General features: G+C 43.4%; 1 protein-coding gene across 1 annotated transcript in view; it reads left to right on the plus strand.

Annotated features, from left to right (window-relative positions):
- Window positions 1-26,173, plus strand: part of UHRF1BP1 (UHRF1 binding protein 1) — a 116,885-nt gene extending 90,712 nt beyond the window's left edge. Inside the window, exons 16-21 of the mRNA XM_040337780.1 lie at window positions 4,246-4,322; window positions 4,478-4,595; window positions 10,447-10,706; window positions 13,108-13,216; window positions 20,791-20,879; window positions 24,422-26,173. Coding sequence (XP_040193714.1) covers window positions 4,246-4,322; window positions 4,478-4,595; window positions 10,447-10,706; window positions 13,108-13,216; window positions 20,791-20,879; window positions 24,422-24,532 — 764 coding nt within the window. The 3' untranslated portion in view covers window positions 24,533-26,173. The remainder of the gene's footprint in view (window positions 1-4,245; window positions 4,323-4,477; window positions 4,596-10,446; window positions 10,707-13,107; window positions 13,217-20,790; window positions 20,880-24,421) is intronic.
- The last annotated feature ends 283 nt before the right edge of the window (window positions 26,174-26,456 follow it).

Below are 26,456 nucleotides of genomic sequence, written 5' to 3' on the forward strand. Positions count from 1 at the left end.
CATAGACCACTCGTCTCCCGGCTTGGAACGAGCAGTGGCCCTCACGGTCCAATACCTCGAGAGGTTCGGCTGGGTCCTAAATCGAGAGAAGTCAGCATTCCAGCCCACAAGGCAGTTGGAATATCTCGGCATGAGATTAGACACAGAACAACAAGGGGTGTTCCTACCTCTGAGGAAGGTCAAAGCCATCAAGGAATTAATCCTACTGGTTCTAAGCAAGAAAGAACCGACTATTCGCCTATGTATGAGATTACTAGGCAAGATGGTGGCTACTTTCGAGGCGGTGCCATACGCCCAGAGCCACACTCGCATCCTGCAGGCAGCCATCCTGTCAGCATGGAGCAGAAGGCCACAGGCCTTGGATATCCCGTTGCCTCTCTCATCAAGAGTCCGACAAAGTCTGTGTTGGTGGTTAGACCCTCAGAATCTACTGAAGGGGAGGTCTTTCAGCCCAGTGGCTTGGAAGATAGTGACCACAGACGCCAGCCTGACGGGCTGGGGAGCGATTGTGGATGGTTCCACTCGCCAAGGTATTTGGACAAAGCCAGAGAAGCTTTTACCCATCAACATCTTGGAGCTCAGAGCTGTTCGACTAGCCCTCAGGGCTTGGACGTCGAAATTGCAGGGGCTCCCGGTGAGAATTCAATCAGACAATGCCACGGCAGTGGCATACATAAATCACCAAGGGGGGACCAGGAGTCAGGCCACTCAGAGAGAAGTGAGCTTGATTCTCCTATGGGCAGAGGCTCATGTGCCCTGCATATCGGCAATATTCATTCCCGGAGTGGACAACTTTCAGGCGGACTTCTTAAGCCGCCAGACTCTATGGCCGGGGGAATGGTCTCTGCATCCACAAGTCTTTCAAGCACTCTGCCAAAGATGGGGAGTGCCGGACGTGGATATCATGGCATCGAGACTCAACAAGAAACTAGACAGGTTCATGTCCCGCTCAAGGGATCCGATGGCCTGCGGAACCGATGCGTTGGTTTGCCCTTGGCATCAGTTCAAACTTCTTTATGCGTTTCCCCCGCTCCAGTTACTACCCCGCCTGCTGCGCAGGATCCGGGTGGAGCACATACCAGTCATCCTGGTAGCTCCAGCATGGCCCAGAAGGGCATGGTACTCACTAATCTTAAGGATGGTAGTGGGAGACCCTTGGACTCTTCCTCTACGGCCAGACCTGCTATCGCAAGGTCCGATCCTCCACCCTGCCTTACGGCATCTAAATTTGACGGCCTGGAAGCTGAATCCCTGATTCTCAGGGGTAGAGGTCTGTCTCAGAAAGTAATCTCTACCCTAATCAGAGCCAGGAAACCGGTCTCTAGGGTGATTTATTACAGGGTCTGGAAGGCCTATGTAGGCTGGTGTGAGTCCAAGCGATGGCTTTCTCGCAAATTTACCATCGATAAGAGTATTAAGTTTTCTCCAGCTAGGAGTGGATAAAGGATTGGCATTAAGCACAATCAAAGGACAGATTTCTGCTCTGTCAGTGTGGTTTCAGCGGCCGCTGGCCACCCACTCGCTGGTTAAAACCTTCCTTCAAGGGGTCTTACGTATTAGACCTCCAGTTAAATCCCCGCTTTGTCCGTGGGATTTAAATCTTGTTCTGTCAAGTTTACAGAAACAACCGTTTGAGCCGTTGGCTGATATTCCTTTGGTTCTACTGACAAGGAAGTTAGTATTTTTGGTTGCCATAGTTTCCGCAAGAAGAGTTTCGGAGCTGGCAGCCTTATCCTGTAAGGAACCATATCTTGTTTTTCATAAGGACAGGGTCGTTCTCCGCCCTCATCCTTCCTTCCTTCCGAAGGTCATATCCAGTTTTCATTTGAACCAGGATTTGGTATTACCATCCTTCTTCCCTAAACCTACTTCCAGAAAGGAAGGGTTGCTGCATACCTTGGATATTGTCAGGGCCATGAAGGCCTATCTTAAAGCTACAAAGAAGATCCGGAAGACAGATGTGCTGTTCATTCTACCGGATGGGCCCAAGAAGGGGCAGGCAGCTGCAAAGTCCACCATTTCTAGGTGGATTAAGCAATTAATCACTCAGGCCTACGGCTTGAAAGGGTTGCCTCCTCCAGTATCATTAAAGGCTCATTCTACTAGAGCCATGGGCGCCTCCTGGGCAGCACACCACCAGATCTCTATGGCTCAAGTTTGCAAGGCGGCAACCTGGTCTTCTGTCCACACGTTTACAAAATTCTACAAGTTGGACGTAAGAAGGAATACTGATACTGCCTTCGGGCAGGCAGTGCTGCAGGCTGCAGTTTGAGACCCTCGGATTCCGGGGGCTCCTCTTTTTTTGAGTTAAATTTAAAATTTAAGATTATTTTTCTCAAATAAGTTGGATTTATTATGATTTGAGTATATCTCTAAATTAAATCCTTTTGTCTTGGAGATGTTCTCCCTCCCCTCATTGTAAGCATTGCTTTGGGACATCCCATATAGTAATGAATGCCGCTCTGTGTCCCGTGATGTAACGATAAAGAAAAAGAGATTTTTAATACAGCTTACCTGTAAAATCTTTTTCTTGGAGTACATCACGGGACACAGAGCTCCCACCCCTCTTTTGAGGACCATTTTGGGAGGCATACTGCTTGCTACAAAACTGAGGTACTCCTCCTATGGGAGGGGGTTATATAGGGAGGGGCATTTCCTGTTTGAAGATTGCCAGTGTCTACACCTGAAGGTACTCCATATAACCCATATAGTAATGAATGCCGCTCTGTGTCCCGTGATGTACTCCAAGAAAAAGATTTTACAGGTAAGCTGTATTAAAAATCTCTTTTTTTTTGGTTAACAAGTTTTTAGGCTTAATCTGAAAAAATATATATATATTTTTATATGATTTGTTGATGCACATTTTATGTAAGGTATCCAGAATGTCCTGTATCCATTATTTTATGCTAGAAACAAATAGGGGTAGAGATACCAATTTACACTTTAAATATGTATAATTCCACTCCATATTGCACATTTTTCAGCTGCCTTATTTTGTTCTCTACAGTAGTATGGGTCTGCTGTTAAAACAAAGTGTCAAAAGAGACTATGGGACTGATTTTAACCAATGAACCTGCACTTCCATTGCCTCTCTACATACATATAAAGGGTTTATTTTACACTTCATTCCATATCATCCATTATATGCCATGGTTTTAAATGTAAAACTCCACCAAAGCTTTTGGGCCGGATTCAGAAACAACTTACGACGGCGTATCTCCAGATACGCCGTCGTAAGTCTGAGTGTGAGGCGTCGTATCTTGGCACCTGATTCAAAGAATCATATACGCCTCACTGTTGCCATGATACGAGCGGCGTAAGTCTCCTATGCCATCGTATCTTGGGGTGCATATTTACGCTGACCGCCAAGGGCGCTTCCGTATATTTCCGCGTCGAATATGCAAATGAGGTAGATACGCCGATTCAGAAACGTATTTGCGCCCGTCTGATTTAGCTACGCCGTTTACGTAAGGCGTCGGTCCGGTGTAACTTTACCCCTCATAAAGCAGGGGTAAGTCATGTTAGGTATGGATGTTGGAAACGTCGGAACAGCGTCGTATTTTACGTCGTTTGTGTAAGTCGTCCGTGAATGGGGATGGGCGTAGGTTACGTTCACGTCGACTAAACATTGAGCCGACGTATCTTAGGGAGAAAATTTGACGTGATACTGAGCATGCGTGCGCGCGCATGCACCGTTCGTAAAGCGCGTCATTTACGTGGGGTCACGAATCATTTACATACAACACGCCCACTACCAGCCTAGTTTGAATTAGGAGGGCTTACGCCGGCCCATTTGTACTACGCTGCCGTAACTTAGAGCTCAAGTTCTTTCTGAATACGGGACCTGCCGCTCTAAGTTATGGCGGCGTAGTGTATCTGAGATACGCTACGCCCGCCTAAAGATAGGCGATTTCTTTCTGAATCTGGCCCTTTGTGTTTAGTTTTAGGTACAGTAGGGAAAGAATTAGAAATTTTGTTTTTTATTGCTGTTCATGTGCCCACTAGAAAGATTTCCTCTCACTTCCTGTCCCAGAGACACAACCGGAATTAAGAGCAAATCTCTGTTGCCACCAGAACAGATTTGGAGGTTTCCCCTTTACTTCTTTTCCAGGGACAACTGTAAAAATGTAGATATGCAAAACCACAGAAGAATAATGGTTCCATTTAAACCAAAGAGAAATGTGTAATGCTGTTGTTCTAAACAATTAAATTGGCAATCTTTTTATATATTAATTTTTGTTTTAGAATTGGAAGTTAATATAGAAACAGCATCTGATCAAGACAGCACTTCTCAAAGTACAGAGGGTCCTGAACCACAGCAGGTAAGTGAGGCACTTACAATCTTGGTGACAGAGAAACGCTTTGATTAAAAAAAAAAAAAAATTGCAAAGGAAAGCCTATGTTCATAACAAAACAAGCAAATCCGGTCTGATTTTTTTTATTTTTATTTTTGTATTATTATTATTCCATTTTTTAGATTTTGACATTGGCCCTTAACCATGTCACTTCTGTGACTCGTGTGCATGGGGAAGAGGTTTCTGTTATTGTTCAAGCTTTGGACCTCAGCTGTGCACAAAAGATTGAAGATTTGAAAGGTAAGGATAAGGGTCCTTTTCTTACTTGCATTTATTTTGAGGCATATAAAAATTTAGTCTGAAAAATTACACATTTCTAATTCTATATGAATCATAATAATAATAATGTTGGTTCCTATTTATTAATGTATCATATTTTTTTTTCTTTCCTTCTTTCAGTGCAAATTAAAAGCAGAATGTGTTTTTTACAGGCAACATGAATAGTAGTTTTCACACTTTGTTTAATAACATAGGTCTTGTGCACCATGAATTCTGAAGTGTTTCCCCCGCCACTGGCCCCGTTCACTATAATGATAGGTCGACGGCAGCTGTAGCTATTTGCTGAAAAGTTAATTGTGTTCTGCGCAGCATAGATGGATACCAGGGTGATAACAGACCTTAAAAACACAAATTCACTACTTTTATATGATATTATATAGTGCATCCTGAAAGTATTCACAGCACTTCACTTTTGTGTTATGACCTTAATTTCAAAAAGGATTCAATTCATTATTTTCCACAAAATTCTACAAACAATACACCATAATGACAACGTGAAAGAAGTTTGGTTGAAATCTTTGCGAATTCATTAAAAATAAAAAACAAAAAAAAATCACATGTATATAAGTACTCACAAACTTTGCATAATGCTTTGTTGAAGCACCTTTGGCACCATTTAAAGCCTCAATTCTTTTTGAGTATGATGCTACAAGCTTGACACACCTATTGTTAAGCAGTTTCTCCCATTCTTTTTTGCAGGACCTCCCAAGCTCCATTAGGTTGGATGAGGAGCGTCAGTGCACATTTTCAGATCTCTACAGAGATGTTCAATGGGGTTCAAGTCTGGGCTCTGGTTGGGCCACTCGAGGACATTCAGAGTAGCCACTCCTTTGTTATCTTGGCTGTGTGCTTAGTCGTTGTCCTGTTGGAAGATGAACTTTTGCCCCAGTCTGAGGTCCAGAGCACTCTGGAGAGGGTGTTCATCAAGGATGTCTCTGTACATTGCTGCATTCATCTTTCCCTCGATCCTGATTAGTCTCCCAGTTCCTGCCACTGAAAAAAATCACCACAGCATGATGCTGCCACCACCATGCGTCGCTGTAGGGATGGTATTGACCAGGTATTGAGTGGTGCCTGGTCTCCTCCAGACACAACGCTTGCCATTCAGGCCAAAGAGTTCAATCTTTGTTTCATCAGACCAGAGAATTTTGGCTTCTCATGGTCTGAGAGTCCTTCATGTGCCTTTTGGCAAAATCCAGACAGGTGTCATGTGCCTATTACCGAGGAGTGGCTTCCGTCTGGTCACTCTACCATACAGGCCTGATTGGTGGAGTGCTGCAGAGATGGCTGTTCTTCTGAAAGGTTCTCCTCTCTCCACAGTGAAACGCTGGAGCTCTGTCAGAGTGACCATTGAGTTCTTGGTCAACTCCCTGACTAAGGCCCTTCTTCCCTGATCGCTCAGTTTGGCAGGGCGGCCCACTCTAGGAAGAGTCCTGATGGCTCCAAACTTTTTCCATTCACGGATCATTGAGGCCACTGTGCTCAATGGGAATTTCAATACTGCAGAAATGTTTCTGTACCCTTCCCATATCTATGCCTCTATACAATCCTGTCTCGGAAGTCTACAGACAATTCCTTGGACTTCATGGCTTGGTTTGTGCTCTGACATGCACTGTTAACTGTGGGACCTTATATAGACATAGTGTGTGCCTTTCCAAATCATGTCCAATCAACTTCATTTACCACAGGTGGACTCCAATTAAGTTGTAGAAATCTCTCAATGATGATCAGTGGAAACAGGGTGCACCTGGTCTCAATTTTGAGTGTCATGGCAAAAGCTGTGAATACTTATGCTTATGATGTTTTATATTTTTAATACATTTGCAAAGATTTCAAACATACTTCTTTCACGTTGCCATTATGGGGTATTGTTTGTAGAATATTAAGGAAAATAATGAATTGTGGAAAAAATTAAGCGCTGTTAATACTTTCCGGATGCACTGTAAGTATGGTAATATCTCCTTAGTGAAGTTTTCAGTGGATGTTACATTTGGAGTTCTAAATTGGGTGATAAGTACAATAACCACCATTTCACATTTGAGAACAGAAGTTGGGGAAGGTCTATGAATTTTGTTTCACCTTCACTCCAGGCTAAACAATTATTATCCAAATACAAACTGCATACCAAAAAGAATAAAAAATAACCAAATATGTATCAGACTTTTCAGGTGCCAGTCTATCACCTTTACCCTCAGCTTTTTTAGTGGTTGTCTTGGAGGTGTGTTTGGGGTCGTTATGTTGGAAACTGCCCTGCGGCCCAGTCTCCTAAAGGGAGAGGATCATTCTCTGCTTCAGTATGTCACAGTACATGTTGGCATTCATGGTTTCCGCAATGAACTGTAGCTCCCCAGTGATAGCAGCACCCATGCAGCCACCATGCTTGACTGTAGGTAAGACACACTTGTTTTAATATTAAGGACCCCCCTACCGACGATATATGTTGGCAGGATGGCACGGCTGGGTACAATCACGTACCTGTATGTGTCTCTTTAAGGCCCAGCCGTGGGGTCGTGAGCGCGCCGGTGTTCCGCGATCGGTCACCGGAGCTAAAGAACGTGGAGAGGTGTGTGTGTAAACACACCTTCCCCGTTTTTCATTGTGGCAGTGTCGGTGATCGTCTGTTCCCTGATATAGGGAAAGACAATCACTGACATCACACGTCCAGCCCTGCCCCCCTACAGTTAGAAACACATATGAGGTCACACTTAACCCCTACAGTGCCCCCTAGCGGTTAACTCCTAAACTACAATTGTCATTTTCACAGTAATCAGTGCATTTTTATAGCACTTTTTGTTGTAAAAATGGTCCCAAAAATGTGTCAAAATTGTCCGATGTGTCCGCTATAATGTCGCAGTCACGAAAAAAAATAATAAACTATCCCCTATTTTGTAAGAGCTATAAATTTTGGGCAAACCAATCGATACACGCTTATTGCGATTTTTCTTTTTTTTTTTTTTACCAAAAATAGGTAGAAGAATACGTATCGGCCTAAACTGAGGAAAATAAAGTTTTTTTTTTATATATTTTTGGGGGATATTTATTATAGCAAAAAGTAAAAAATATTGAATTTTTTTTTCAAAATTGTCGCTCTATTTTTGTTTATAGCGCAAAAAATAAAAACCGCACAGGTGATAAATGCCACCAAGAGAAAGCTCTATTTGTGGGAAAAAAAGGATGTCAATTTTGTTTGGGAGCCACGTTGCACGGTTGTCAGTTAAAGCGACGCAGTGCCGAATCGCAAAAAGGGGCAAGGTCCTTAACATGCATAATGATCCGGGACAACAAGCAGCAAAACCATATAACAGTTCTTACAATAAATTGTATCATAACTATGCCAATTTTGTATAACTTGGGGCATTTAAGTCCAAAACAGCCAATACAGTATAAAAAAAATCAACCTTGTTAACACAAAACTGCTGTTGTCAAAAATCAGCTCAACTGAAGGGCAGCCATGCAATGCACATTGTTCTAATAACATAAAGCTCACAGCAAAATATTCTGCAGGGGTCCTTTTATCACTAGAGACCCACAACCCACAGGTGGATGGGTATGCCCAAGAGGCATACAGAGAACGATCTCCCTGCCTCCCCCCCCCCCCCCCCCCCCCATATTAAACACACTACCGATCACAGAGGCAGCAGAATGAGACATCACATCTGATGGGCATGTCATTTGCGGGCCGTTGATAACGTCGTACATAGAAATTGCATCTCTGCCAAATCCTGCTAGCGCAGCTTACACGGATGCACAAGGAATAGTGTCTGCACATTAAGGTTTCTGCCATCTAGTGGTGAAGATCCAAACTATCTTTATAGAGAGAACAGCATGAAAATTCTAAGATTTGGTTCTTTTTCTTTTTGTTATCTAATTATAGGGATGTGGTGCATCTTAAGCAAGGCTTGCCACCCCTTTAAAGTTAATAAAAATGCAAGAAGCATGTTTATTAATCTGGGAGTCCCTTGTATATATCTTCCTGATTTGTGTGTCAATCTTTCATGAAACAACTCCTTAAGGTCCCGTACACACGAGAGGATCTATCCGCTGGAATTTATCCGCGGATCAGTTTCAGCGGATAGATCCGCTGGTGTGTACGATATTTATCCGCGGATATTTTTCGGGCCGATGGATTTCCAGCGGATAAAAATTTCTTAGCATGCTAAGAAATCTATCCGCTGGAATCCAGTCCAGCGGATTGATCCGGTGGTCTGTACAGACTCACCGGATCAATCCGTCCGATTCCCTCCCTCGCATGCGTTGTAATGATTCGACGCATGCGTGGAAGTCCTTATATTACAACGTCGCCGCGTCATCATCGCGGTGACGGCGCGACACGTCACCGCGGAGGGATTCCGCGTGGATTTTGATCTGATGGTTAGTACAACCATCAGATCAAAATCCGCCAGAGGATTTATCCGTGGAAACGGTCCGGAGGACCGTTTCCAGCGGTTAATGCTCTCGTGTGTACGGGGCCTAACATTGCCTCTGTGCAGAAGTTTTTTGTAGTAAAGACCAGGCTGTGATTCTCTCTCTTTGTTCAGTGACTGGTCTTGTATCCTCCTCCTGCAAGTTTTTGTAGGCGGCCTGTATTTGAGGGTGTACCCACATCTCTATTATCTCCACAGGTTATGTGCAACACTGTGATGAGGTCACTACTGCTTTATCATGGTCATATCTGGGTTTTCAAGAGGATTTAGTACACACAAATGGTGTTATATAGTTAGTAACTATTGAGGAATGTAGTAAACATTTTTCTGTTGGGAGTTCAGCTTTAATTATTATTATTATAATACAGGATTTATATAGCGCCAACAGTTTGCGTATCGCTTTACAATATCATGGAAGACAGAACAGTTGCAATACAATTCAATGCAGGAGGGATTAGAGGGCCCTGCTTGTTAGAGCTTACCATCTAGAATTAATGATTTTATAGGCTAATATTCTTAGCGATGTTATCAATATATGGATCGAGAGGGGCGCTTGTAAAATGAAAAAAAAAAAAGCTTTCACAACTAAGTGTTCATGCACATTGGGCTGTTATAGACATATTATATACCTAGCATAATTCATGTTGCCCTGGGAGGCACACATGCTGCATACAACAACCTGCCATACATTACCCTCACATATGCACCGTATTTTTTGACCCAGAAATGTCCACGTTCATGGTGTACAAATCATAAACCATGTATAGAGCAAATAGTATGTTGCAAAATGTTATAAAAGGCTGTCTTAAAGATGATGGAAATGATGTTTAAAGTTGAAATACAAGCTTTATAAAATAAAATTTACCTCACCACCCCTCTCCCAGCATATGCAAAATATTTGCTTAGGGTGGATCCAAAAGAGAAATACTTGCCTTAACCGATGTTCTTGCAGCAGTTCGTTCTGCAAACCTCCTCTTCTCTCCTGTGCTGGAATGTGGTCTGGCCCTTGACGTCATCAATTACAATGTATTGTGCATAATGATGTGGACGAGAGGCAAGGCAACACAACTGGTCAAAAGAGCTGCATTGGTGGTTCGGTCATCACTACCAGAATGGGCAGGAGGAAGACTGCAGGACCATGGGTCTTTTTGCTAAATCATTCCCTGGAAAAACAAGCATTGTTTTTTGCATGAATTGGGGGGGGGGGGGGGGGGGGGGGGGGGGTCTAGCCCAGAATTGGGCTTTAAGAATTCCATTTGAATGTAAACGCTAATACAATGGCAAAATATCACAAAACTTGTTTTGGCATATTTAGGTTTAATCTTGTTATAGTAATACTGTACTACCCATTATAAAATCATCACAACTTCTATTTTTACCTCTACCAGCCTCGATGACAAGTATTCCAGGTACTCCTCCTTCCCCATCCACTCCCCGTGTCACATTGCACTTTGATATTGGCCCAGCTGCAGCCTCCTTCTCCCCACTTGCTGAGCGTAACGGATTTCTACAAATGTGGATTCAGGATTTTTGCTCGGAGATACCAGTTTCTGCAATAACCCACCTAGGACCTTTCCTAGAGGATGAGAAGATTCCTGAGATCCTTCCGATGATGATTCAGGTCAAAAACAGCAAGATCACACTTCATGTGAGTATGTACAATGAGCAAAAAAATATGTCGGTGCAACTTTTACTGTTTGCATTGCAATCACACACAAAAAACTTTGCTAAGCACTTGCCCGTCTACGTTGCGGAGGCGTAACGTAAATCAGATACGTTATGCCCGCTACATCTTTGCTGGTAATATTCCCTAACCCTAATGTATTTCCTGGAAAACCGTAAGCCTTTCTGTGAAGTCAAAAAAATTGTATGTAGTTCCTCTGTGAAGAATGTGTGGAAGAATTGAAGAATAATTCCAAGCATGGCTATAATATACAGTTACCTTGGTCCAGCTTGGACCAAGGTAACTGTATATACAATATCTGTTCGATGCCCCTGGAAAATGGAAATCATTGAAGTAGACAACACTATTTCTCGATTGCTTCTGAGTCTCGTGCTGAGCTACTGTAACCCTGCTTATTGAACACAGGAGTTGGGCCACTCAGCATAATGGGTACCATTTAAAGAATGCTTTCCATGTTTTGAATGAATGTAAAGCATTCTCTGATTGAAGGACATGATGACGGGGGCACTTGGCATTTCTTCTCCAGAGAGTCCTGGAAATATAGGCATATAGTTGTTGTTAGGAGCACCTTCTTAAATTGACAGGACTAATCTGTGTACTACATGAGCACATACTGTAGCCAGTCTGTGGGAGCCAAAATTATTGTTGGTCGGTAGGGGATCAAATACTTTATTTTAACTCGCTGAACTGCAACTCAATTTATAACATTTGTATCAAAATTTGGGCTTGATATTCTGTCTCTATCATTTAAAATACACCTATGATAAAAAATGATGGACCCTTCATTTCTTTGTAAGTGGGCAAACTTACAAAATCTGCAGGGGGTCAAAAGATTATTTTCCCCACTGTATGTATGCATTATAATGTAGCATTGTGTATTATGACACATATTGATAGTACATAGTAGTTGTCATTTGATTTTTTTTTATTAGATTTTTTGAGCTTATTGTCATGTACAATTGCAGGAAGAAATTAATTGGTTATTATTTGAGTTTAGCAATCCAAAAACTGGTTGGCTGCTTTTAGGTTTCTGCTTTTTATGAACATCATTATTGCCTTGCTATACTTAAAGCGGACTGTAGCTGCTGACTTTTATTTAGGACACATACCTGTCCTGGAATCTAGCAATGTCAGCACCCCAGCCGACGTTTCCATAGGCTCTTGGGTGCTGTCGCTGTCGTTGCTTGTAAGGGAAACCAGCAGTGAAGCCTTGCGGCTTCACAGCCGGTTCCCTACTGCGCATGCGCGAAGCACACTGTGCTTTCTGAATGGCCCAGCGGTGGGGGTAGAAACCAAACTTCCGAAGTGGGGACAGGTACCTGTCTAAAACAGGTACTCACCCCCGCCCCCCTGAAAGGTGCCAATTGTGGCACTGAAGGGGGGAGGAAGCAGATAAGCGGAGATTCCACTTCTGGGTGGAACTCTGCTTTTAAGTTATCTCATTAATTTTGCTGGTGTACCATTCATTTAAAGGAAAAAAAAAATCCCTAAATAGCTTCCTTTACCTTAGCGCAGTCCTCCTTCACTTACCTCATCCTTCGATTTTGCTTTTGAGCCTAGGTTCACACTGCTGCGAATTCAAAATCGCGGTAAAATGCACGATTTTACCACGATTTCATGGCCGCGATTTTGCCGCGATTTCGGCCGCAATTTAATGTAAATCGCGGCCCGAAATCGCAAAAAGTAGTACAGGAACTACTTTTTGAAATCGAAGATGCGGCGTCGCACTGATTAGGACAGTGCCATTGCCGACAATTGCCGCCGATTTGAGATGCGATTTGACATGTCAAATCGCATCTCAAATCGTTCCAAATCGTACCCAGTGTGAACCAGGGCTAAATGTCCTTATTTCTTCTGAGAAATCCTCACTTCCTGTTCTTCTGTCTGTAACTACACACAGTAATGCAAGGCTTTCTCCCTGATGTGAAGAAAGCCTTTTGAGGGGGGAGGGGGCGAGCAGGAGTGTCAGGACGCCCACTAACACACAGCTCCTTTCTCTATCTGCAAAGTAGAGAGCGTCCTGACCCTTCTGCTCGCCCCCTCAAGAGGCTTTCTCCACACCGGGGAGAAAGCCTCCCATTACTGTGTGCAGTTACAGACAGAAGAACAGGAAGTGAGGATTTCTCAGAAAAAATAAGGACATTTAAAAGCAAAATGGAAGGATGAGGTAAGTGAAGGAGGACGGCACTAAGGTAAAGGAAACTATTTAGGGAAAAAATGTTTTACCTTTACAACCCCTTTAAGTCGGATGTATTTACAATGACTTTGCGCTAAAAAGTGACATCTGTACAAATGGTAAGCAATAGTATGGTAGAGTGCATGGCACTTTCAAGCAATGAGATAAAACATTTTTATTGTGTAACAGGATGATGGGCCACGAATTTACCCCTCTCCAATCTCTCCTGAGCCAGTTGCCTTCTCTTTGAAGAACCTCAAGGTACAGCGGAAAGATGATGGCATTTTCCGCCTCATAGGTAAGGACTCTACTGAATACTATAACTCTGTATGATTTTATCTTAATGCATGCAAAAGAGGGGTCTACCTGCTTGCATTACACAGACATGGGTGCAACAGGTATTTAAACACTGTTTAGTAAAATGTTTAATGTGTGCTCGTGAGCAGATACTTTTCTCAGCTTTACAAGTGCATTTCAAAAAATAATATCCAAGGAAGAAATAGGAATCCCTTACCCCACAGATACAGTTAAAGTGATAAAGTGAACCTATGCCCAGACTATTCACACTAAAGTAATTACATATTCTGGACAAGCAGGAAAAGCTCATTATGATGTTCGGCAACCCTTGGTGGATTGCTTTTCATGTGTGTGACAGGAGGTGTTATATCTCCTCCTTACTGCCTGTTTTAACCCTGAAAACTGCAGACCCACCATGCAACAGCCACATGCATTGAATTTGGTACTTCCCATCAAAAATACAACAGGGGGTCTAGTTTTTCCCACGGCATCTGTTCTGTACTAAGCGGCTGCATGTCTTTGATTGGTGGGCGGTTGTTGGAAGGTAAACCGCAGTTCAATCACCTGTGTTTCCTGCCTGCTGGCCACACCTATGAACAAGCCCTAAAATCAATTAAAAATATGCCCCTGTTCAACTGTGTAGCTATAGATTTTTTTTGAGGAATTTTTCTTCAAACAAAGGCACCAAAATCATAACTGTATTTTAAATGGGCAGCAGAATCCTGGTAAATTACCAGCCCGCCAATGTAAACACAAAGCAGATGTTTCTGATCTGTCAGAAATGTTAAAGCCTGACTTTAGAGTCTCCGTTTGTGGATCTTTGAAGATGAATTACTTTACAGCTAGAAAGGACAGGGATTCATTGCTTTAAATCTTTTTTTTTTTTTTGTCCATCAAGGGTCATAGGAAGGGTATACTGAAGATAATAATGTGAAAAGTGCAGAGAGAATTTGTATTCAGCCCCAATTCTTTGTAGAACCCCCTTTCGCTGCAATTACAGCTGCAAGTCTTTTTGGGAATGTCTCTACCAGCTTTGCACATCTAGAGTGTGAGATTTTTGCTCATTCTTCTTTGCAAAATAGCTCAAGCTCTGTCAGATTGGATGGAGAGTGTCTGCCAACAGCAATTTTCAAGTCTTGCACAGATTCTCAATTTGATTTAGTTCTGGACTTATGACGAAGCCAATGTAACACAAGAATATGCATTGATCTTAACCATTCCATTGTAGCTCTGGCTGTATGTTTGGGGTTTGTCCTGCTGGGAGGTGAACCTCCCCAGTCTCAAGTCTTTTGCAGAACAGGTTTTCTTCTAAGATTGCTAGGGTTGTCCCGATACCACTTTTTTAGGACTGCGTACAAGTACCGATACTTTTTTTCAAGTACTCGCCGATACCGAATACCAATACTTTTTTTTAAATGTGTCCCCAAATGCAGCCATGTCCCCCCACAAATGCAGCCATGTCCCTCCACAGATGCAGCCATGTCCCCCCCATATGCAGCCATGTCCCCCCATATGCAGCCTTGTCCCCCCCCATGTCCCCCCCATATGCAGCCATGTCCCCCCCATATGCAGCCATGTCCCCCCCCATATGCAGCCATGTCCCCCCCCATATGCAGCCATGTCCCCCCCCCATATGCAGCCATGTCCCCCCCATATGCAGCCATGTCCCCCCCCATATGCAGCCATGTCCCCCCCCATATGCAGCCATGTCCCCCCCCCATATGCAGCCATGTCCCCCATATGCAGCCATGTCCCCCTTACCTGCATGCTGCCGCGCCGCCGCCTGGTTAATACGGGCGGGGAACATTACAGCTTTCATTTGAATAGCTGTAGTGATTCGCGCCGCGCTGCGTATAGACACTCCCCCTTGCTCGGGATTGGACAGTTCAGCCGAGCAAGGGGGAGTGTCTATACGAGGCGGGAATCACTACAGCTATTCAAATTAAAGCTGTAATGTTCCCCGCCGTATTAACCAGGCGGCGGCAGCGAGGATGCGGCGCAATGGCGGAGGGGTGGTATCGGATGAGGCATCGGGGGTATTTGCGGGAGTACAAGTACTCCCGCAAATATTCGGAATCGGTCCCGATACCGATACTAGTATCGGTATCGGGACAACCCTAAAGATTGCCTTGTATTTGGCTCCATCCATCTTCCCATCAACTCTGACCAGCCTCCTTGTCCCTGCTAAAGAATCCCCACAACATGATGCTGCCACCACTATGTTTCACAGTGGGGATAGTGTCTTCAGGGTGATGTGCAGTGTTAGTTTTCCATCACACAGCGTTTTGCTTTTAGGCCAAAAGGTTACATTTTGGTCTCATTGGACCCCCGAGCACCTTCTTCCACATGTTTACTGTGTCCCCCACATGGCTTCTCGCAAACTGGAAATGGGGCTTCTTATGGCTTTCTTTCTAAAATGGCTTTCTTCTTGCCACACTTCCATAAAGGCCAGATTTGTTGAATGCATGACTAAAAATTGTCCCGTGGACAGATTCTCCCACCTGAGCTGTGGATCTCTGCAGCTGCTTCAGAGTTACCATGGGCCTCTTGGCTGCTTCTCTTATTAATGCTCTCTTTGTCTGGCCTGTCAGTTTAGGTGGACAGCCATGTCTTGGTTTGCAGTTGTGCCATACTCTTTTCGTTTTGAGGGTTTGAACGGTGCTCAGTGAGATGTTCAAAGTTGTTAGAGGAGCTGCCCATAGGCAGTGCTGTATTCTTTTTTGCCTAGTGTCCTATCCCTGTAGATGGCACTATAAAATCCTGTTTTTAACTACATGCCGACCAGGCGGCAGGTCGGCTCTCCTGCACGAAAGCACGTAGTACGGCTCTCGAAGCGGCCACTAGGGGCGCGCGGACCCCCCCCCCCCCAATCGCTTCTGACTCCCGCGCGCGTGCCCGGCAGTCGCGATCACCGCCGGGCGATCGCTCGTTATAGAGCAGGGACCGGGAGCTCCCGGTCCTGTCAGGGGAGAAATGCCTGAAACAATGTATGAACAGCGATCAGTCATTTCCCCTAGTGAGTCCACCCCCCCCCCCTACAGTTAGAACACACCCAGGGAACAGGGAACATACAGGGAACATACTTAACCCCTTCCCTGCCAGTGGCATTTTTATAGTAATCAATGCATTTTTATAGCACTGATCGCTATAAAAATGCCAATGGTCCCAAAAATGTGTCAAGTGTCCGCCATAATGTCGCAGTCCTGAAAAAAAAAATCGCTGATCGCCGCCATTACTGGTAAAAAAAAAATATGTAGAAGAATACGTATCGGCCTAAACTGAGGAAAAATGATTTTTTTTATATATTTTTGGGGGATATTTATTATGGTAAAAAGTAAAAAATATAATTTTTTTTCAAAATTGTCACTCTATTTTTGTTTATAGCGCAAAAACTAAAAACCGCAGAGGTGATCAAATACCACCAAAAGAAAGCTCTATTTGTGGGAAAAGAAGGACACCAATTTTGTTTGGGAGCCACGTCGCACGACCGTGCAATTGTCGGTTAAAGCGACGCAGTGCCGAATCGCAAAAAGTGCTCTGGTCTTTGACCAGCAATATGGTCCGGGGGTTAAGTGGTTAAAGAATGTCATAGGGCCATATTCTCGTATATTTTAGGCGGGCGGCGCGTAAGCCATTTACACTACGCCGCCCCAACCTACAGGAGCAAGTGCTGTATTCCCCAAACACTTGCTCCGTAGTTTGGGGCGGCGTAGTGTAATTGGCCCGGCGTATCCCCGCGTAAATCCAAGGGGGCGGCTTGTATTTAAATTAAGCGCGCCCCCGATTCGAACGAACTGCGCATGCACCGGGCTTAAAATAGCCAAGTGCGCATGCTCCAGTTCTCGGCGTAAAACGTCAATGACGCCGACGTGTGCGTCATTGACGTAAAGTCGTATTCTAGAACGACTTAGTAAAACAACGTACCCGATGGGAAAACACGACGCGGACCCGACGCCATACTTAACATGGCCTACGTGGGACTGGCGTAAGGTTACCCCTCATATAGCAGGGGTAACCTTACGCCTACGCAAACGACGTAAGCGACGGTTACGCGACGAGATTTTGTTCGTGAATCGGCGTATCAGGCTCATTTGCATAAACAAATGAGACCTGAACGTAAACGCCACCTAGTGCGCATGCTCCAGTTCTCGGCGTAAAACGTCAATGACGCCGACGTGTGCGTCATTGACGTAAAGTCGTATTCTAGAACGACTTAGTAAAACAACGTACCCGATGGGAAAACACGACGCGGACCCGACGCCATACTTAACATGGCCTACGTGGGACTGACGTAAGGTTACCCCTCATATAGCAGGGGTAACCTTACGCCTACGCAAACGACGTAAGCGACGGTTACGCGACTAGATTTTGTTCGTGAATCGGCGTATCAGGCTCATTTGCATAAACAAATGAGACCTGAACGTAAACGCCACCTAGCGGCCGGCGGAGAATTACATTTAGGATCCGACAGTGTAAGTGTCTTACACTAGTCGGATCCTAGCCTAAATCCGGCGTGTATTGTTTTGTGAATACAAACAATGATACGCCGGCGGGAACTTCGAATTACACCGGTGTATCAGTAGATACACCGGCGTAACTTGTTTAAGAATATGGCCCATAGTCTGTCAATGAACTCAGAGAAAGTGATTTTACACTGAGCACATAAAATCCAGTTTTTCTTAATCATACATTAAACAAAAAGCTAACAGGCCTACAAAAATGCACAGGTGAACAGGGAGGGCCAACCCTAAGACCAAAGCAGACATCACCTGAGGTCTGAATGTTCACCTGGTATAACTTTGAGGATCATGTGAACCAAAGACCAGGTGGCAGCCTTGCAAATCTTAGAAGCAAATGCCTGAGCCTGAAAGAGCCAGGAAGCACTAACAGATCTAGTAGAGTGCACATGGACAGTGAAAGGTGGCACCTTGTCCTGTGCTCTATAGGCTTGAAAGATGAGCTGCTGAATCCACCTGTTGATAGTGGAATGACAAACAAGCTGTTCCCTATACAGGGACCTTCAGAAACGAAACCTCAAAATATCAGACACTGTAAAAAGAACAGTAGCTGAGAATTAGACTTGAACGGTGTATACTACGTCCAGACAATCGCCTTAGTATGATGTGGAGCAGGACATAGAAAAGAGAACAATGTCGTGGTTGAGGTGAAAGGAAGAAGCCACTTTGGAAAGATAAGAGGCCTTGGGACCCAGACCAGACTGGAGGAAAGATGGGTTCCGTCCTGCAGAGTACTGGGATGGAACTTTCCAGCCTAGCACCTAGAGAAATACTGTATGTTTTTTTGGTGCAGTGGTAGACTTTGAGACAAGTCTATTTCCTAGCATTTAAGAGCCTAGGGATACCTGTATTGGACATAACAATAAAAGCCAGTGACCAAAAAGTAGGCTGGTAAAACCGATCCTTGCAAAAGATGATCTGGGAGGGCCAACAAAGAATCTGCCAGGAGTATGACAAGGTCCAAGTACAACATTTGCCTGGGCCAGTCTGGTGCTATTAGAATCACTGGAATGCCCTTGCCCTTTTTTTCAAAACAAGCGGGAAAGTGTTTCAGAGGCAGAAGGCATCGATCAGGTTGAACTGATTTCACAAAGTCAGAGCATCCACTGTGAAGACTAGAGGATCCTTGGACCTGGAGAAAACCTGCTTAACTTTTTGTTGAATTTGGAAGCCAGGAGGTCCACATCCGGTAACCTTAGCCCCCCTAACCCCCTTCCCCCCACCCTCGCATCCAAGATGGTCCAGTGTTGAAGGAACAGCTGAATCACTCTGAGCTGTAGAATATTGATTGGGAGATGAGCTACTTCCAGCAACCAAGTCCCTTGCACTGACTACCTAGGACTCCAGGCCAGCCCCACAGGCTGGCATCTGTCATGAGAACTTTCCAGACCAATGGAAGGAAGGATTTCCTTCCATTGGTCTGGAAGGTCACTATTGCAGCTACCGCCCTTTGTCCAGACCCACTGTGCTCCCTGCTCTAAAACCCCCCCCCCCCCATTCCATCTGTGTAAGATAAGACAGTAAAAAAAGGGAGGGGTGGCTGAGCACTGTAATGGGGGGGGCTTAAGATAGTAATGGGGGGCTTAAGACCGTAATAGGGGAGCTGAGGACAGTTATGTGAGGGGGGGGCGGCTAAGGACAGTAATGTGGGAAGGGCTGAGAATAGTAATGTGCAGAAAGGATTTTGATGTGAAGGGGAGGGATCTTTAATATGAGGCTCAGTTCAGATCTGTGCACGTTGCAGGTAGGGAAGCCCATTTATTTTAAAGGACTACTCTAACTGTGAGAAAGGCAGGGAAAGAAGTTCTGATTTTTTTATTTTTTTTTATAATCTCACTGTACCAAGCTGCTTGGTGCTTCAGACTTTTGTGGTTTGGTGCATGCAAAAATGTGCCATAGGTGGCGATGTGTGGGGGAATCTTAAGAATTAAGGTCAGAAACACGTTTGATTTTGCGCATATTCTCCAGCCACAGAGATGGGATTGTAGCCTAAGAGAGGGCGGGCTTTGATTTAAAGGATCTGCATGACCACACAAACATGCATTTCGGACTTTTTCCAGAAGAATATTTTACGGACTGGATCTCTGATTTTTAATTCAGTACCCCTGCTCTACAGGGACAGTCAGTCGTGTTAAGATAGGTAATGTCCAGGACCCACTGCAGGGATTGCCCACTTTTTTCAAGAACCCCTCTTCAATAGGCTATTCACTATTTTAAACAGGTTGCAAAAGTGGATGTACTAGAAAAGTTTTCAGAGGGTGGGACTTTTAAGAGTATCCAAGCTGGTACAGTAACTGATACAGATAGGTCCAAGTCTGGGCATTTGCTGACTGCACCTATAAGGACCGATATGGTATCCTTACGCTTTGGAGTTATATCTGAGCATTAGTAAGTGGATCTGTATGACAGCCAGTCAACTAGTGTATGAAAAAGGATGTCAGAATGCCAGTTCCTTTTGAAGAAACATGTCAATAGAATTACAGGGGTTTTCACTGTTGACTTTTCTGAAAAACCTAGTTAACCGGTTGTTCTACTAACCCAGTAGATTTTATACTTTCTGAATATCTGGATCAGAATATGTATACAGATAACGAAACTTCAGATTTTTCCAGATCAGAGAAGATGAAGCTTTTCCAGATTGGATAAAGCTTCTTCTAGGGTCATTTATTTTGTGTCAGTATTCCTCCTCTGTAAATGGGCAAGCTCATAGGTCTTGTACTGTCATATACATCAATCTGTAATTTGCCATTGCATTTGTGTTCAAAAAACAAAGTGTACTCTTCTTGTCAAAGCTCTGTGGGACTCTGTCCTTCCACCAATGTCAACTGTATTTGCCATGATATGGGCTAGGCTGGTGTCCTAGCAAGTTTCCACAACCCATTGAATAATCTTAACCCTGCCCTAGGAGTATATCCAAAAGTCAATTACGTTGACTGCATTTCCACATTTAAGAACAGAATATGTTATAAAAACCCGTAGAATAAGTTTGTAGTTGAATGATATTTTTTTTTATATTTTTATAAATACAATTTTAATTTTTTATAACTTTTTTTTCTAGGTGAAGAATCTTCAGACCCTGTTACCCAAGCAACACATCCTTCTTTTGTACATAACAACAGCACAGAAACATTACCTGAAAGTATAGAGGTGAGATGAGCAAAGTAGCACTGCACTTGCTAATATGTTCAGGAACACATCATAAATATATACAGTACATTCAGTAGGTAAATGTTTTACAGGGCAAATCCATAAAAATAAGAATCCTTTATTGACCTATACAAATATTGTAATTCTCTAAAGTGGAACTGTAACCAAAAAAAACTTGGTAATACTAAACAGAGAAATGTTAATTGCCATAATTCACATAAATCATATGTTATGCCACTGTATTTTTTATTTTTAATCCTCAAAGTACCTTATTCCTGCAACACTGTTGTGTGTCACACGATCTTCCCCTTTTCTTTTCTTTGGTATCTACAGGGTGGGCCATTTATATGGATACACCAAAAACAAAAGTTGGATTCAAAATGGCCGACTTCAAAATGGCCGCCATGGTCACCACCCATCTTGAAAAGTTTCCCCCCTTACATATACTAATGTGCCACAAACAGGAAGTTAATATCACCAACCATTGCCATTTTATTAAGGTGTATCCATATAAATGGCCCACCCTGTATTACTGCAGCCCTGATTTGTGCTGTGCCAGTCACAAAATAATAATAAAAAAAGAAAATGTAAAACTTTCAGAAGAGCAATTCAAAATAAAGTACAAATATCAAACACTTTTTTTTTTACAGTTTTTGTGCATTAATATTGTGTGGGCGGAGTCAAAGATGATTGACACAAACAATATCTGCATCCAAGGCTCTTTTTTTCTTTACAGGTATTAGCAAGTACATTTTGATATATTTAATACTGATATACAGGGTTATTCAAAAAGATGGAGCAGACTTTAAATTTTTATTTCAAACAAATTGTAAGAGACAGAAGCACATTCCACACATCACTCGATAGAGAAAGGTTCAAAGTTAAAAGCTAGCCTAGAAGCTCTATTCAGTGCCACACAGCGGTATGGCATGTTCTTAAAAACTATCTGCATATGAAGCCGTACAGTTTGCAGTTACTGCAGGCATTGCATCCTGCAACCATAACAGAAGGTTCAAATTTTGCGCTGCATTTCTGCAGGATATGGAGGTGGACAATTTTTCAGAATGACTATAATTTCGGAACACTTAAAGTGGAGTTCCACCCAAAAATGGAACTTCCACTTTTTGGAATTCTCCACCCCTCCGGTGTCACATTTGGCACCTTTTAGGGGGAGCAGATACCCGTGTAATACAGGTATTTGCTCCCACTTCCTGGCATAGATCATTGCGGTGACCTACGCCACTTCCTGCACCTACACTGTCCTCCCCCACTGTCTTCTGGGAAACACACAGGTCCTAGAAGACAGCGGGGACCAGTTAGGACACGCAGCGCGACTCGCACATGCACAGTAGGGAACCAGCAAGTGAAGCCGCAATGTATTCTTCTACATATTTTTGGTAAAAGAAATCGCAATAGGCGTATATTGATTGGTTTGCACAAAAGTTGTCGTGTCTACAAAATAGTCAAAATAGATTTATGGACTTTTGTATTTTTTTCTTTTTACTGGACATGGCGGCAATCTTACATTCTAAATGTAATACAATCTAAACCATGGCTTAAAGCGGTAGTTCACCCAATTAACTTTTTTTTTTCTCTTTTCCCCTTAGATTCCTGCTCGTTTTGTCTAGGGGAATCGGCTATTTGTATTAAAATATGATCCGTACTTACCGTTTTCGAGATGCATCTTCTCCGCCGCTTCCATGTATGGGTCTTCGGGAGCGGGCGTTCCTTCTTGATTGACAGTCTTCCGAGAGGCTTCCGGCGGTCGCATCCATCGCGTCACTAGTAGCCGAAAGAAGCCGTTGCGGCTCTATACTGCGCCTGCGCACCGACGTTCGGCTTCTTTCGGAAAATCGTGACGCGATGGATGCGACCGTCGGAAGCCTCTCGGAAGACTGTCAATCAAAATAGGAACGCCCAGTCCCGCAGCCCATACCCGGAAGCGGCGGAGAAGATGCATCTCGTAAACGGTAAGTACGGATCATATTTTAAAACAACTAACCGATTCCCCTAGAGAAAACGAGCATTAATCTAAGGGGAAAAAGTGTCCTGTGCGGGTGAACCTCCGCTTTAACTGCCTATTCTTTACAGTTCCTGATCCCAAGTGTAAACTAGTCCGAACAGTCTCTTTGCTATACCATGTAATGTGCATTCCTTTTTTTTAAATGTATGCACCAAAGACTTTTGTCCATACTGTTAATTAGAAACAAGTGTATGGCCTCCTAAGGCCGCGTACACACGGTCGGACAAAACCGATGAGAATGGACCGAGGTTCAGTTTCATCGGTCCAAACCGACCGTGTGTATAGCCCATCTGTCTGTTTTCCTTCGGTCCAAAATTTTAAAACATGCTTCAAATCGAACCGATGGACCGCTGCCCGATCGGTCCAAACCGATGGTTAGTACAGAAAAGCATTGGTTCAAAACCCGCGCATGCTCAGAATCAAGTCGACACATGCTTAGAAGCATTGAACTTCGTTTTATTCAGCACGTCGTGTGTTTGACGTTACCGCGTTCTGACCCGATCGGTTTTTGGAACGATGGTGTGTACGCACATCAGACCATCAGGCAGTGAACCGATGGAAATGGCCCGTCGGACCATTATAATCGGTTTGGAACGACCGTGTGTACGCGGCCTTAGTCACTGAATAGTGGAGCTGTGCACTGAGGAATTGTGTACTTGCCGAATGACTCCTCTACTTGTTCACTTCTCTTTCTTACTATAAGTTTATTGCATTCTTGCCATTTCTTCTGTGCTTTGTTAAAGGGGTTGTAAAGGTTAGTTTTTTATTTTCTAAATAGGTTCCTTTAAGCTAGTGCATTGTTGGTTCACTAACCTTTTCCTTCGATTTCCCTTCTAAGGCTTCATTTCCATGGACGTTTTTGGACGTTTTTACAGCCACTTTTCTGAGCTTTTTTTGCAGCTTAAAAACGGCTCTCCATGTTAGTCTATGGCCTCATGCCCACCATGACGTTTTTAAGCTGCAAAAAAAAAACCAGGACCAGTGCGTTCTGAAGCTCCAGCCTTAGAGCTGTAAAAACGCCAGACGTTAAAAAACGCTCAAACGCGCAAAAACGCAAAAAAACGCTACCGCTGCGTTTTTGAGCTCCGGCGCAAAAAAATTTAAATAAAATAAAAAAAAACATGGACAGGCGTTTTTAAGCTGTAAAAAAGGCTAAACAAAGTGGCTGTAAAAACATCCATGAAAATGAAGCCTAAATGTTTTTTTTCATTGTCTGAATTTCTCACTTCCTGTTTTTCCTCAGTAAGCTTGCCCCCATCATCCATGGGGGTTAGTCAGCCAGAACAGTTTACTGAGGAGGAACAGGAAGTGAGAAATTCAGACAAAGAAAACATTTAGAAGGGAAATTGAAGGAAAAGGTAAGTGAACCAACAATGTACTAGCTTAAAGGAACCTATTTAGAAAATAAAAAACAAACCTTTACAACCCATTTAAAGCAATAAACACGTATTTCATTGTCTTTTTTTGTTTCTAGTCTTATACACACGCCAATCGCTCTAATGGTGTTTCTATTGTGCAGGAGCTCCAGCAAGAATTGCTAGCTGCTCGGGCAAAACTTGAACAACAAAAACAACAAGCGGAGAAGCTCCTGCAAGAAATCTGGAAATATAACCCTTTTTTTAACATCTGATTGAAAGTTGTCCACAAAAGCCACCACTTTAATCTGTGGACTGGACGTCACTGGATATTTTTCATATACTGCACCAGTTTCATAGCTAAACCTACAACTGTGTTTGCACCTTGTATAGACAATGACTGTAATTATGTGTTATGGAGTAACAAAACACTTTCTTTAAAGAAAATGACTATTATAAAGTGGAAGTCAATTTGTTTATTGTATAGGTAGATTTGGGAAGGGTTACATCAAGTTTTTCTTGCTGTCCTCTTCCCCATTGTTGAGCTTTTGGCTCACTTTCAGCCTTGCAGAAGGGAAGTGAGGAAAAACTCACCATAGTTAAAGTGGTTGTAAACCTCAGACATAAAATATGAACCAAGCCTATACCTCTATAGTGTGTACTTGTCTCCGTTAAGAGCACTACGTGTCATTTTTGTCTGCTGTTTCGTTCCTCTGTATCAGCATGAGTCACTTCTGACGAGTTTTCCTGACTCCAAGAGAAAAAAGGTGACATGGGAGGGGGCCTCTAGTTGATGGATCACCTCAGCTCTGTTCATGTGTGAAGGGGGTGTGTCCCTTCCCTCCAATTGGCTCCAAGAGCTCTCCTCACTGGGCTCTGCAGTGTGTCACTTCAGCTCTCAACCCCCTTTTTTCTGACAACTCGGACACGCTTTATGAATTCTGGACTTTGAGTGGATATAGAGAAGAGAAGACTGAAGATAAAGGGCCAGTCACTTCACTAGGTGTATATATAAGGGTTTACAAGCACTTTAAGGAAAGTCCAACCTTTAACAGATTTTGCCTTACCCTCTAGTTCCCATTACTGCCATTAGCTTTTGGGCTTGCCCCTCACATTGTCTCACCTGCACAGAATGTAAAGGAGAAACTTCCCAATAGGGGCCATAAAAAAAAACAATAAAAGATCTAATCATAGTTCTAACATATCCTTACTATATCCAAAACTAGGATTGTTATGTGTAAGTTCAGTTAATGTTACATGATGCACATGGTACTAGTAACAAGTATTATTTGTAATGACAAAATATAAAGTTTTAGTGCCATCATTCACTGCCCAGACAAGAATCAATTTGGAGCCACAGTACTGATTGCTCTCAGGATCCTAACTCCGAGAGACAAAAACATGCCAGCCTTGGCTCCCACTACCCACCAGCTTGTCCTTTTTTACATGGCAGCCTTCTAGGGAGACGCTGTAAGGCCCCATTCACACTTGTGTAACTTGTCCTGCAATTTGGAGCTACAAAGTCGCATGACAAATCGTGCCCCATTATTTCCAATGAGTACCATTCATATCTGTGCGACTTCAAGTTGCAGCGACTTCAAAGTACTCCCTGCCCTACTTTGGTCAGACTTTTATGCGATTTGAGGTCCATAGATCTCAAGATTTCAGAGGCATTGCTTCAGGTCGCATCAAAATCGCGGCAAAATCTTTTAGGTCGCACAAGTGTGAAAGGGGCCTTACTCAGAGACAGTTTAGCTGTGGAGAGCAGTGTGCATTGTCTCGGTATGGATGGTTTGCTGTACCACTTGTAGCAATGTACTGTGTGCAAATTGCTTGTTTGTTTACAATGTAGAACACGGACAAATGTAAAAATAATGTAAAGTATTTATAAACTGTTATCCTAATTTGTACATTAACAATTGTAGCAAAATTGTTACATAAGCATCAATGAGTAACTACAGTTTAAAAAAGGAAAAAACGAATCTCTCAGTTTATATTGGACAAGCTTTGAACATCTTGCAAACAATATGCACATGTAATCCCTCCTATCCTTTACAGCCAAGGAAGCTGCCATGGTGCTGCACATATGACCAGTTTTGACACCAACCATTTGATGGCTTGACAGTTCAGTTCAGAGGGTACAAGCAACAGTCACTCTTTTCATTCACAGCATGCCTTGAATGCAACTGTTTTGTGAAA

Source organism: Rana temporaria, chromosome 2, assembly GCF_905171775.1.
Source record: "Rana temporaria chromosome 2, aRanTem1.1, whole genome shotgun sequence".
Lineage (NCBI taxonomy): Eukaryota > Metazoa > Chordata > Amphibia > Anura > Ranidae > Rana > Rana temporaria.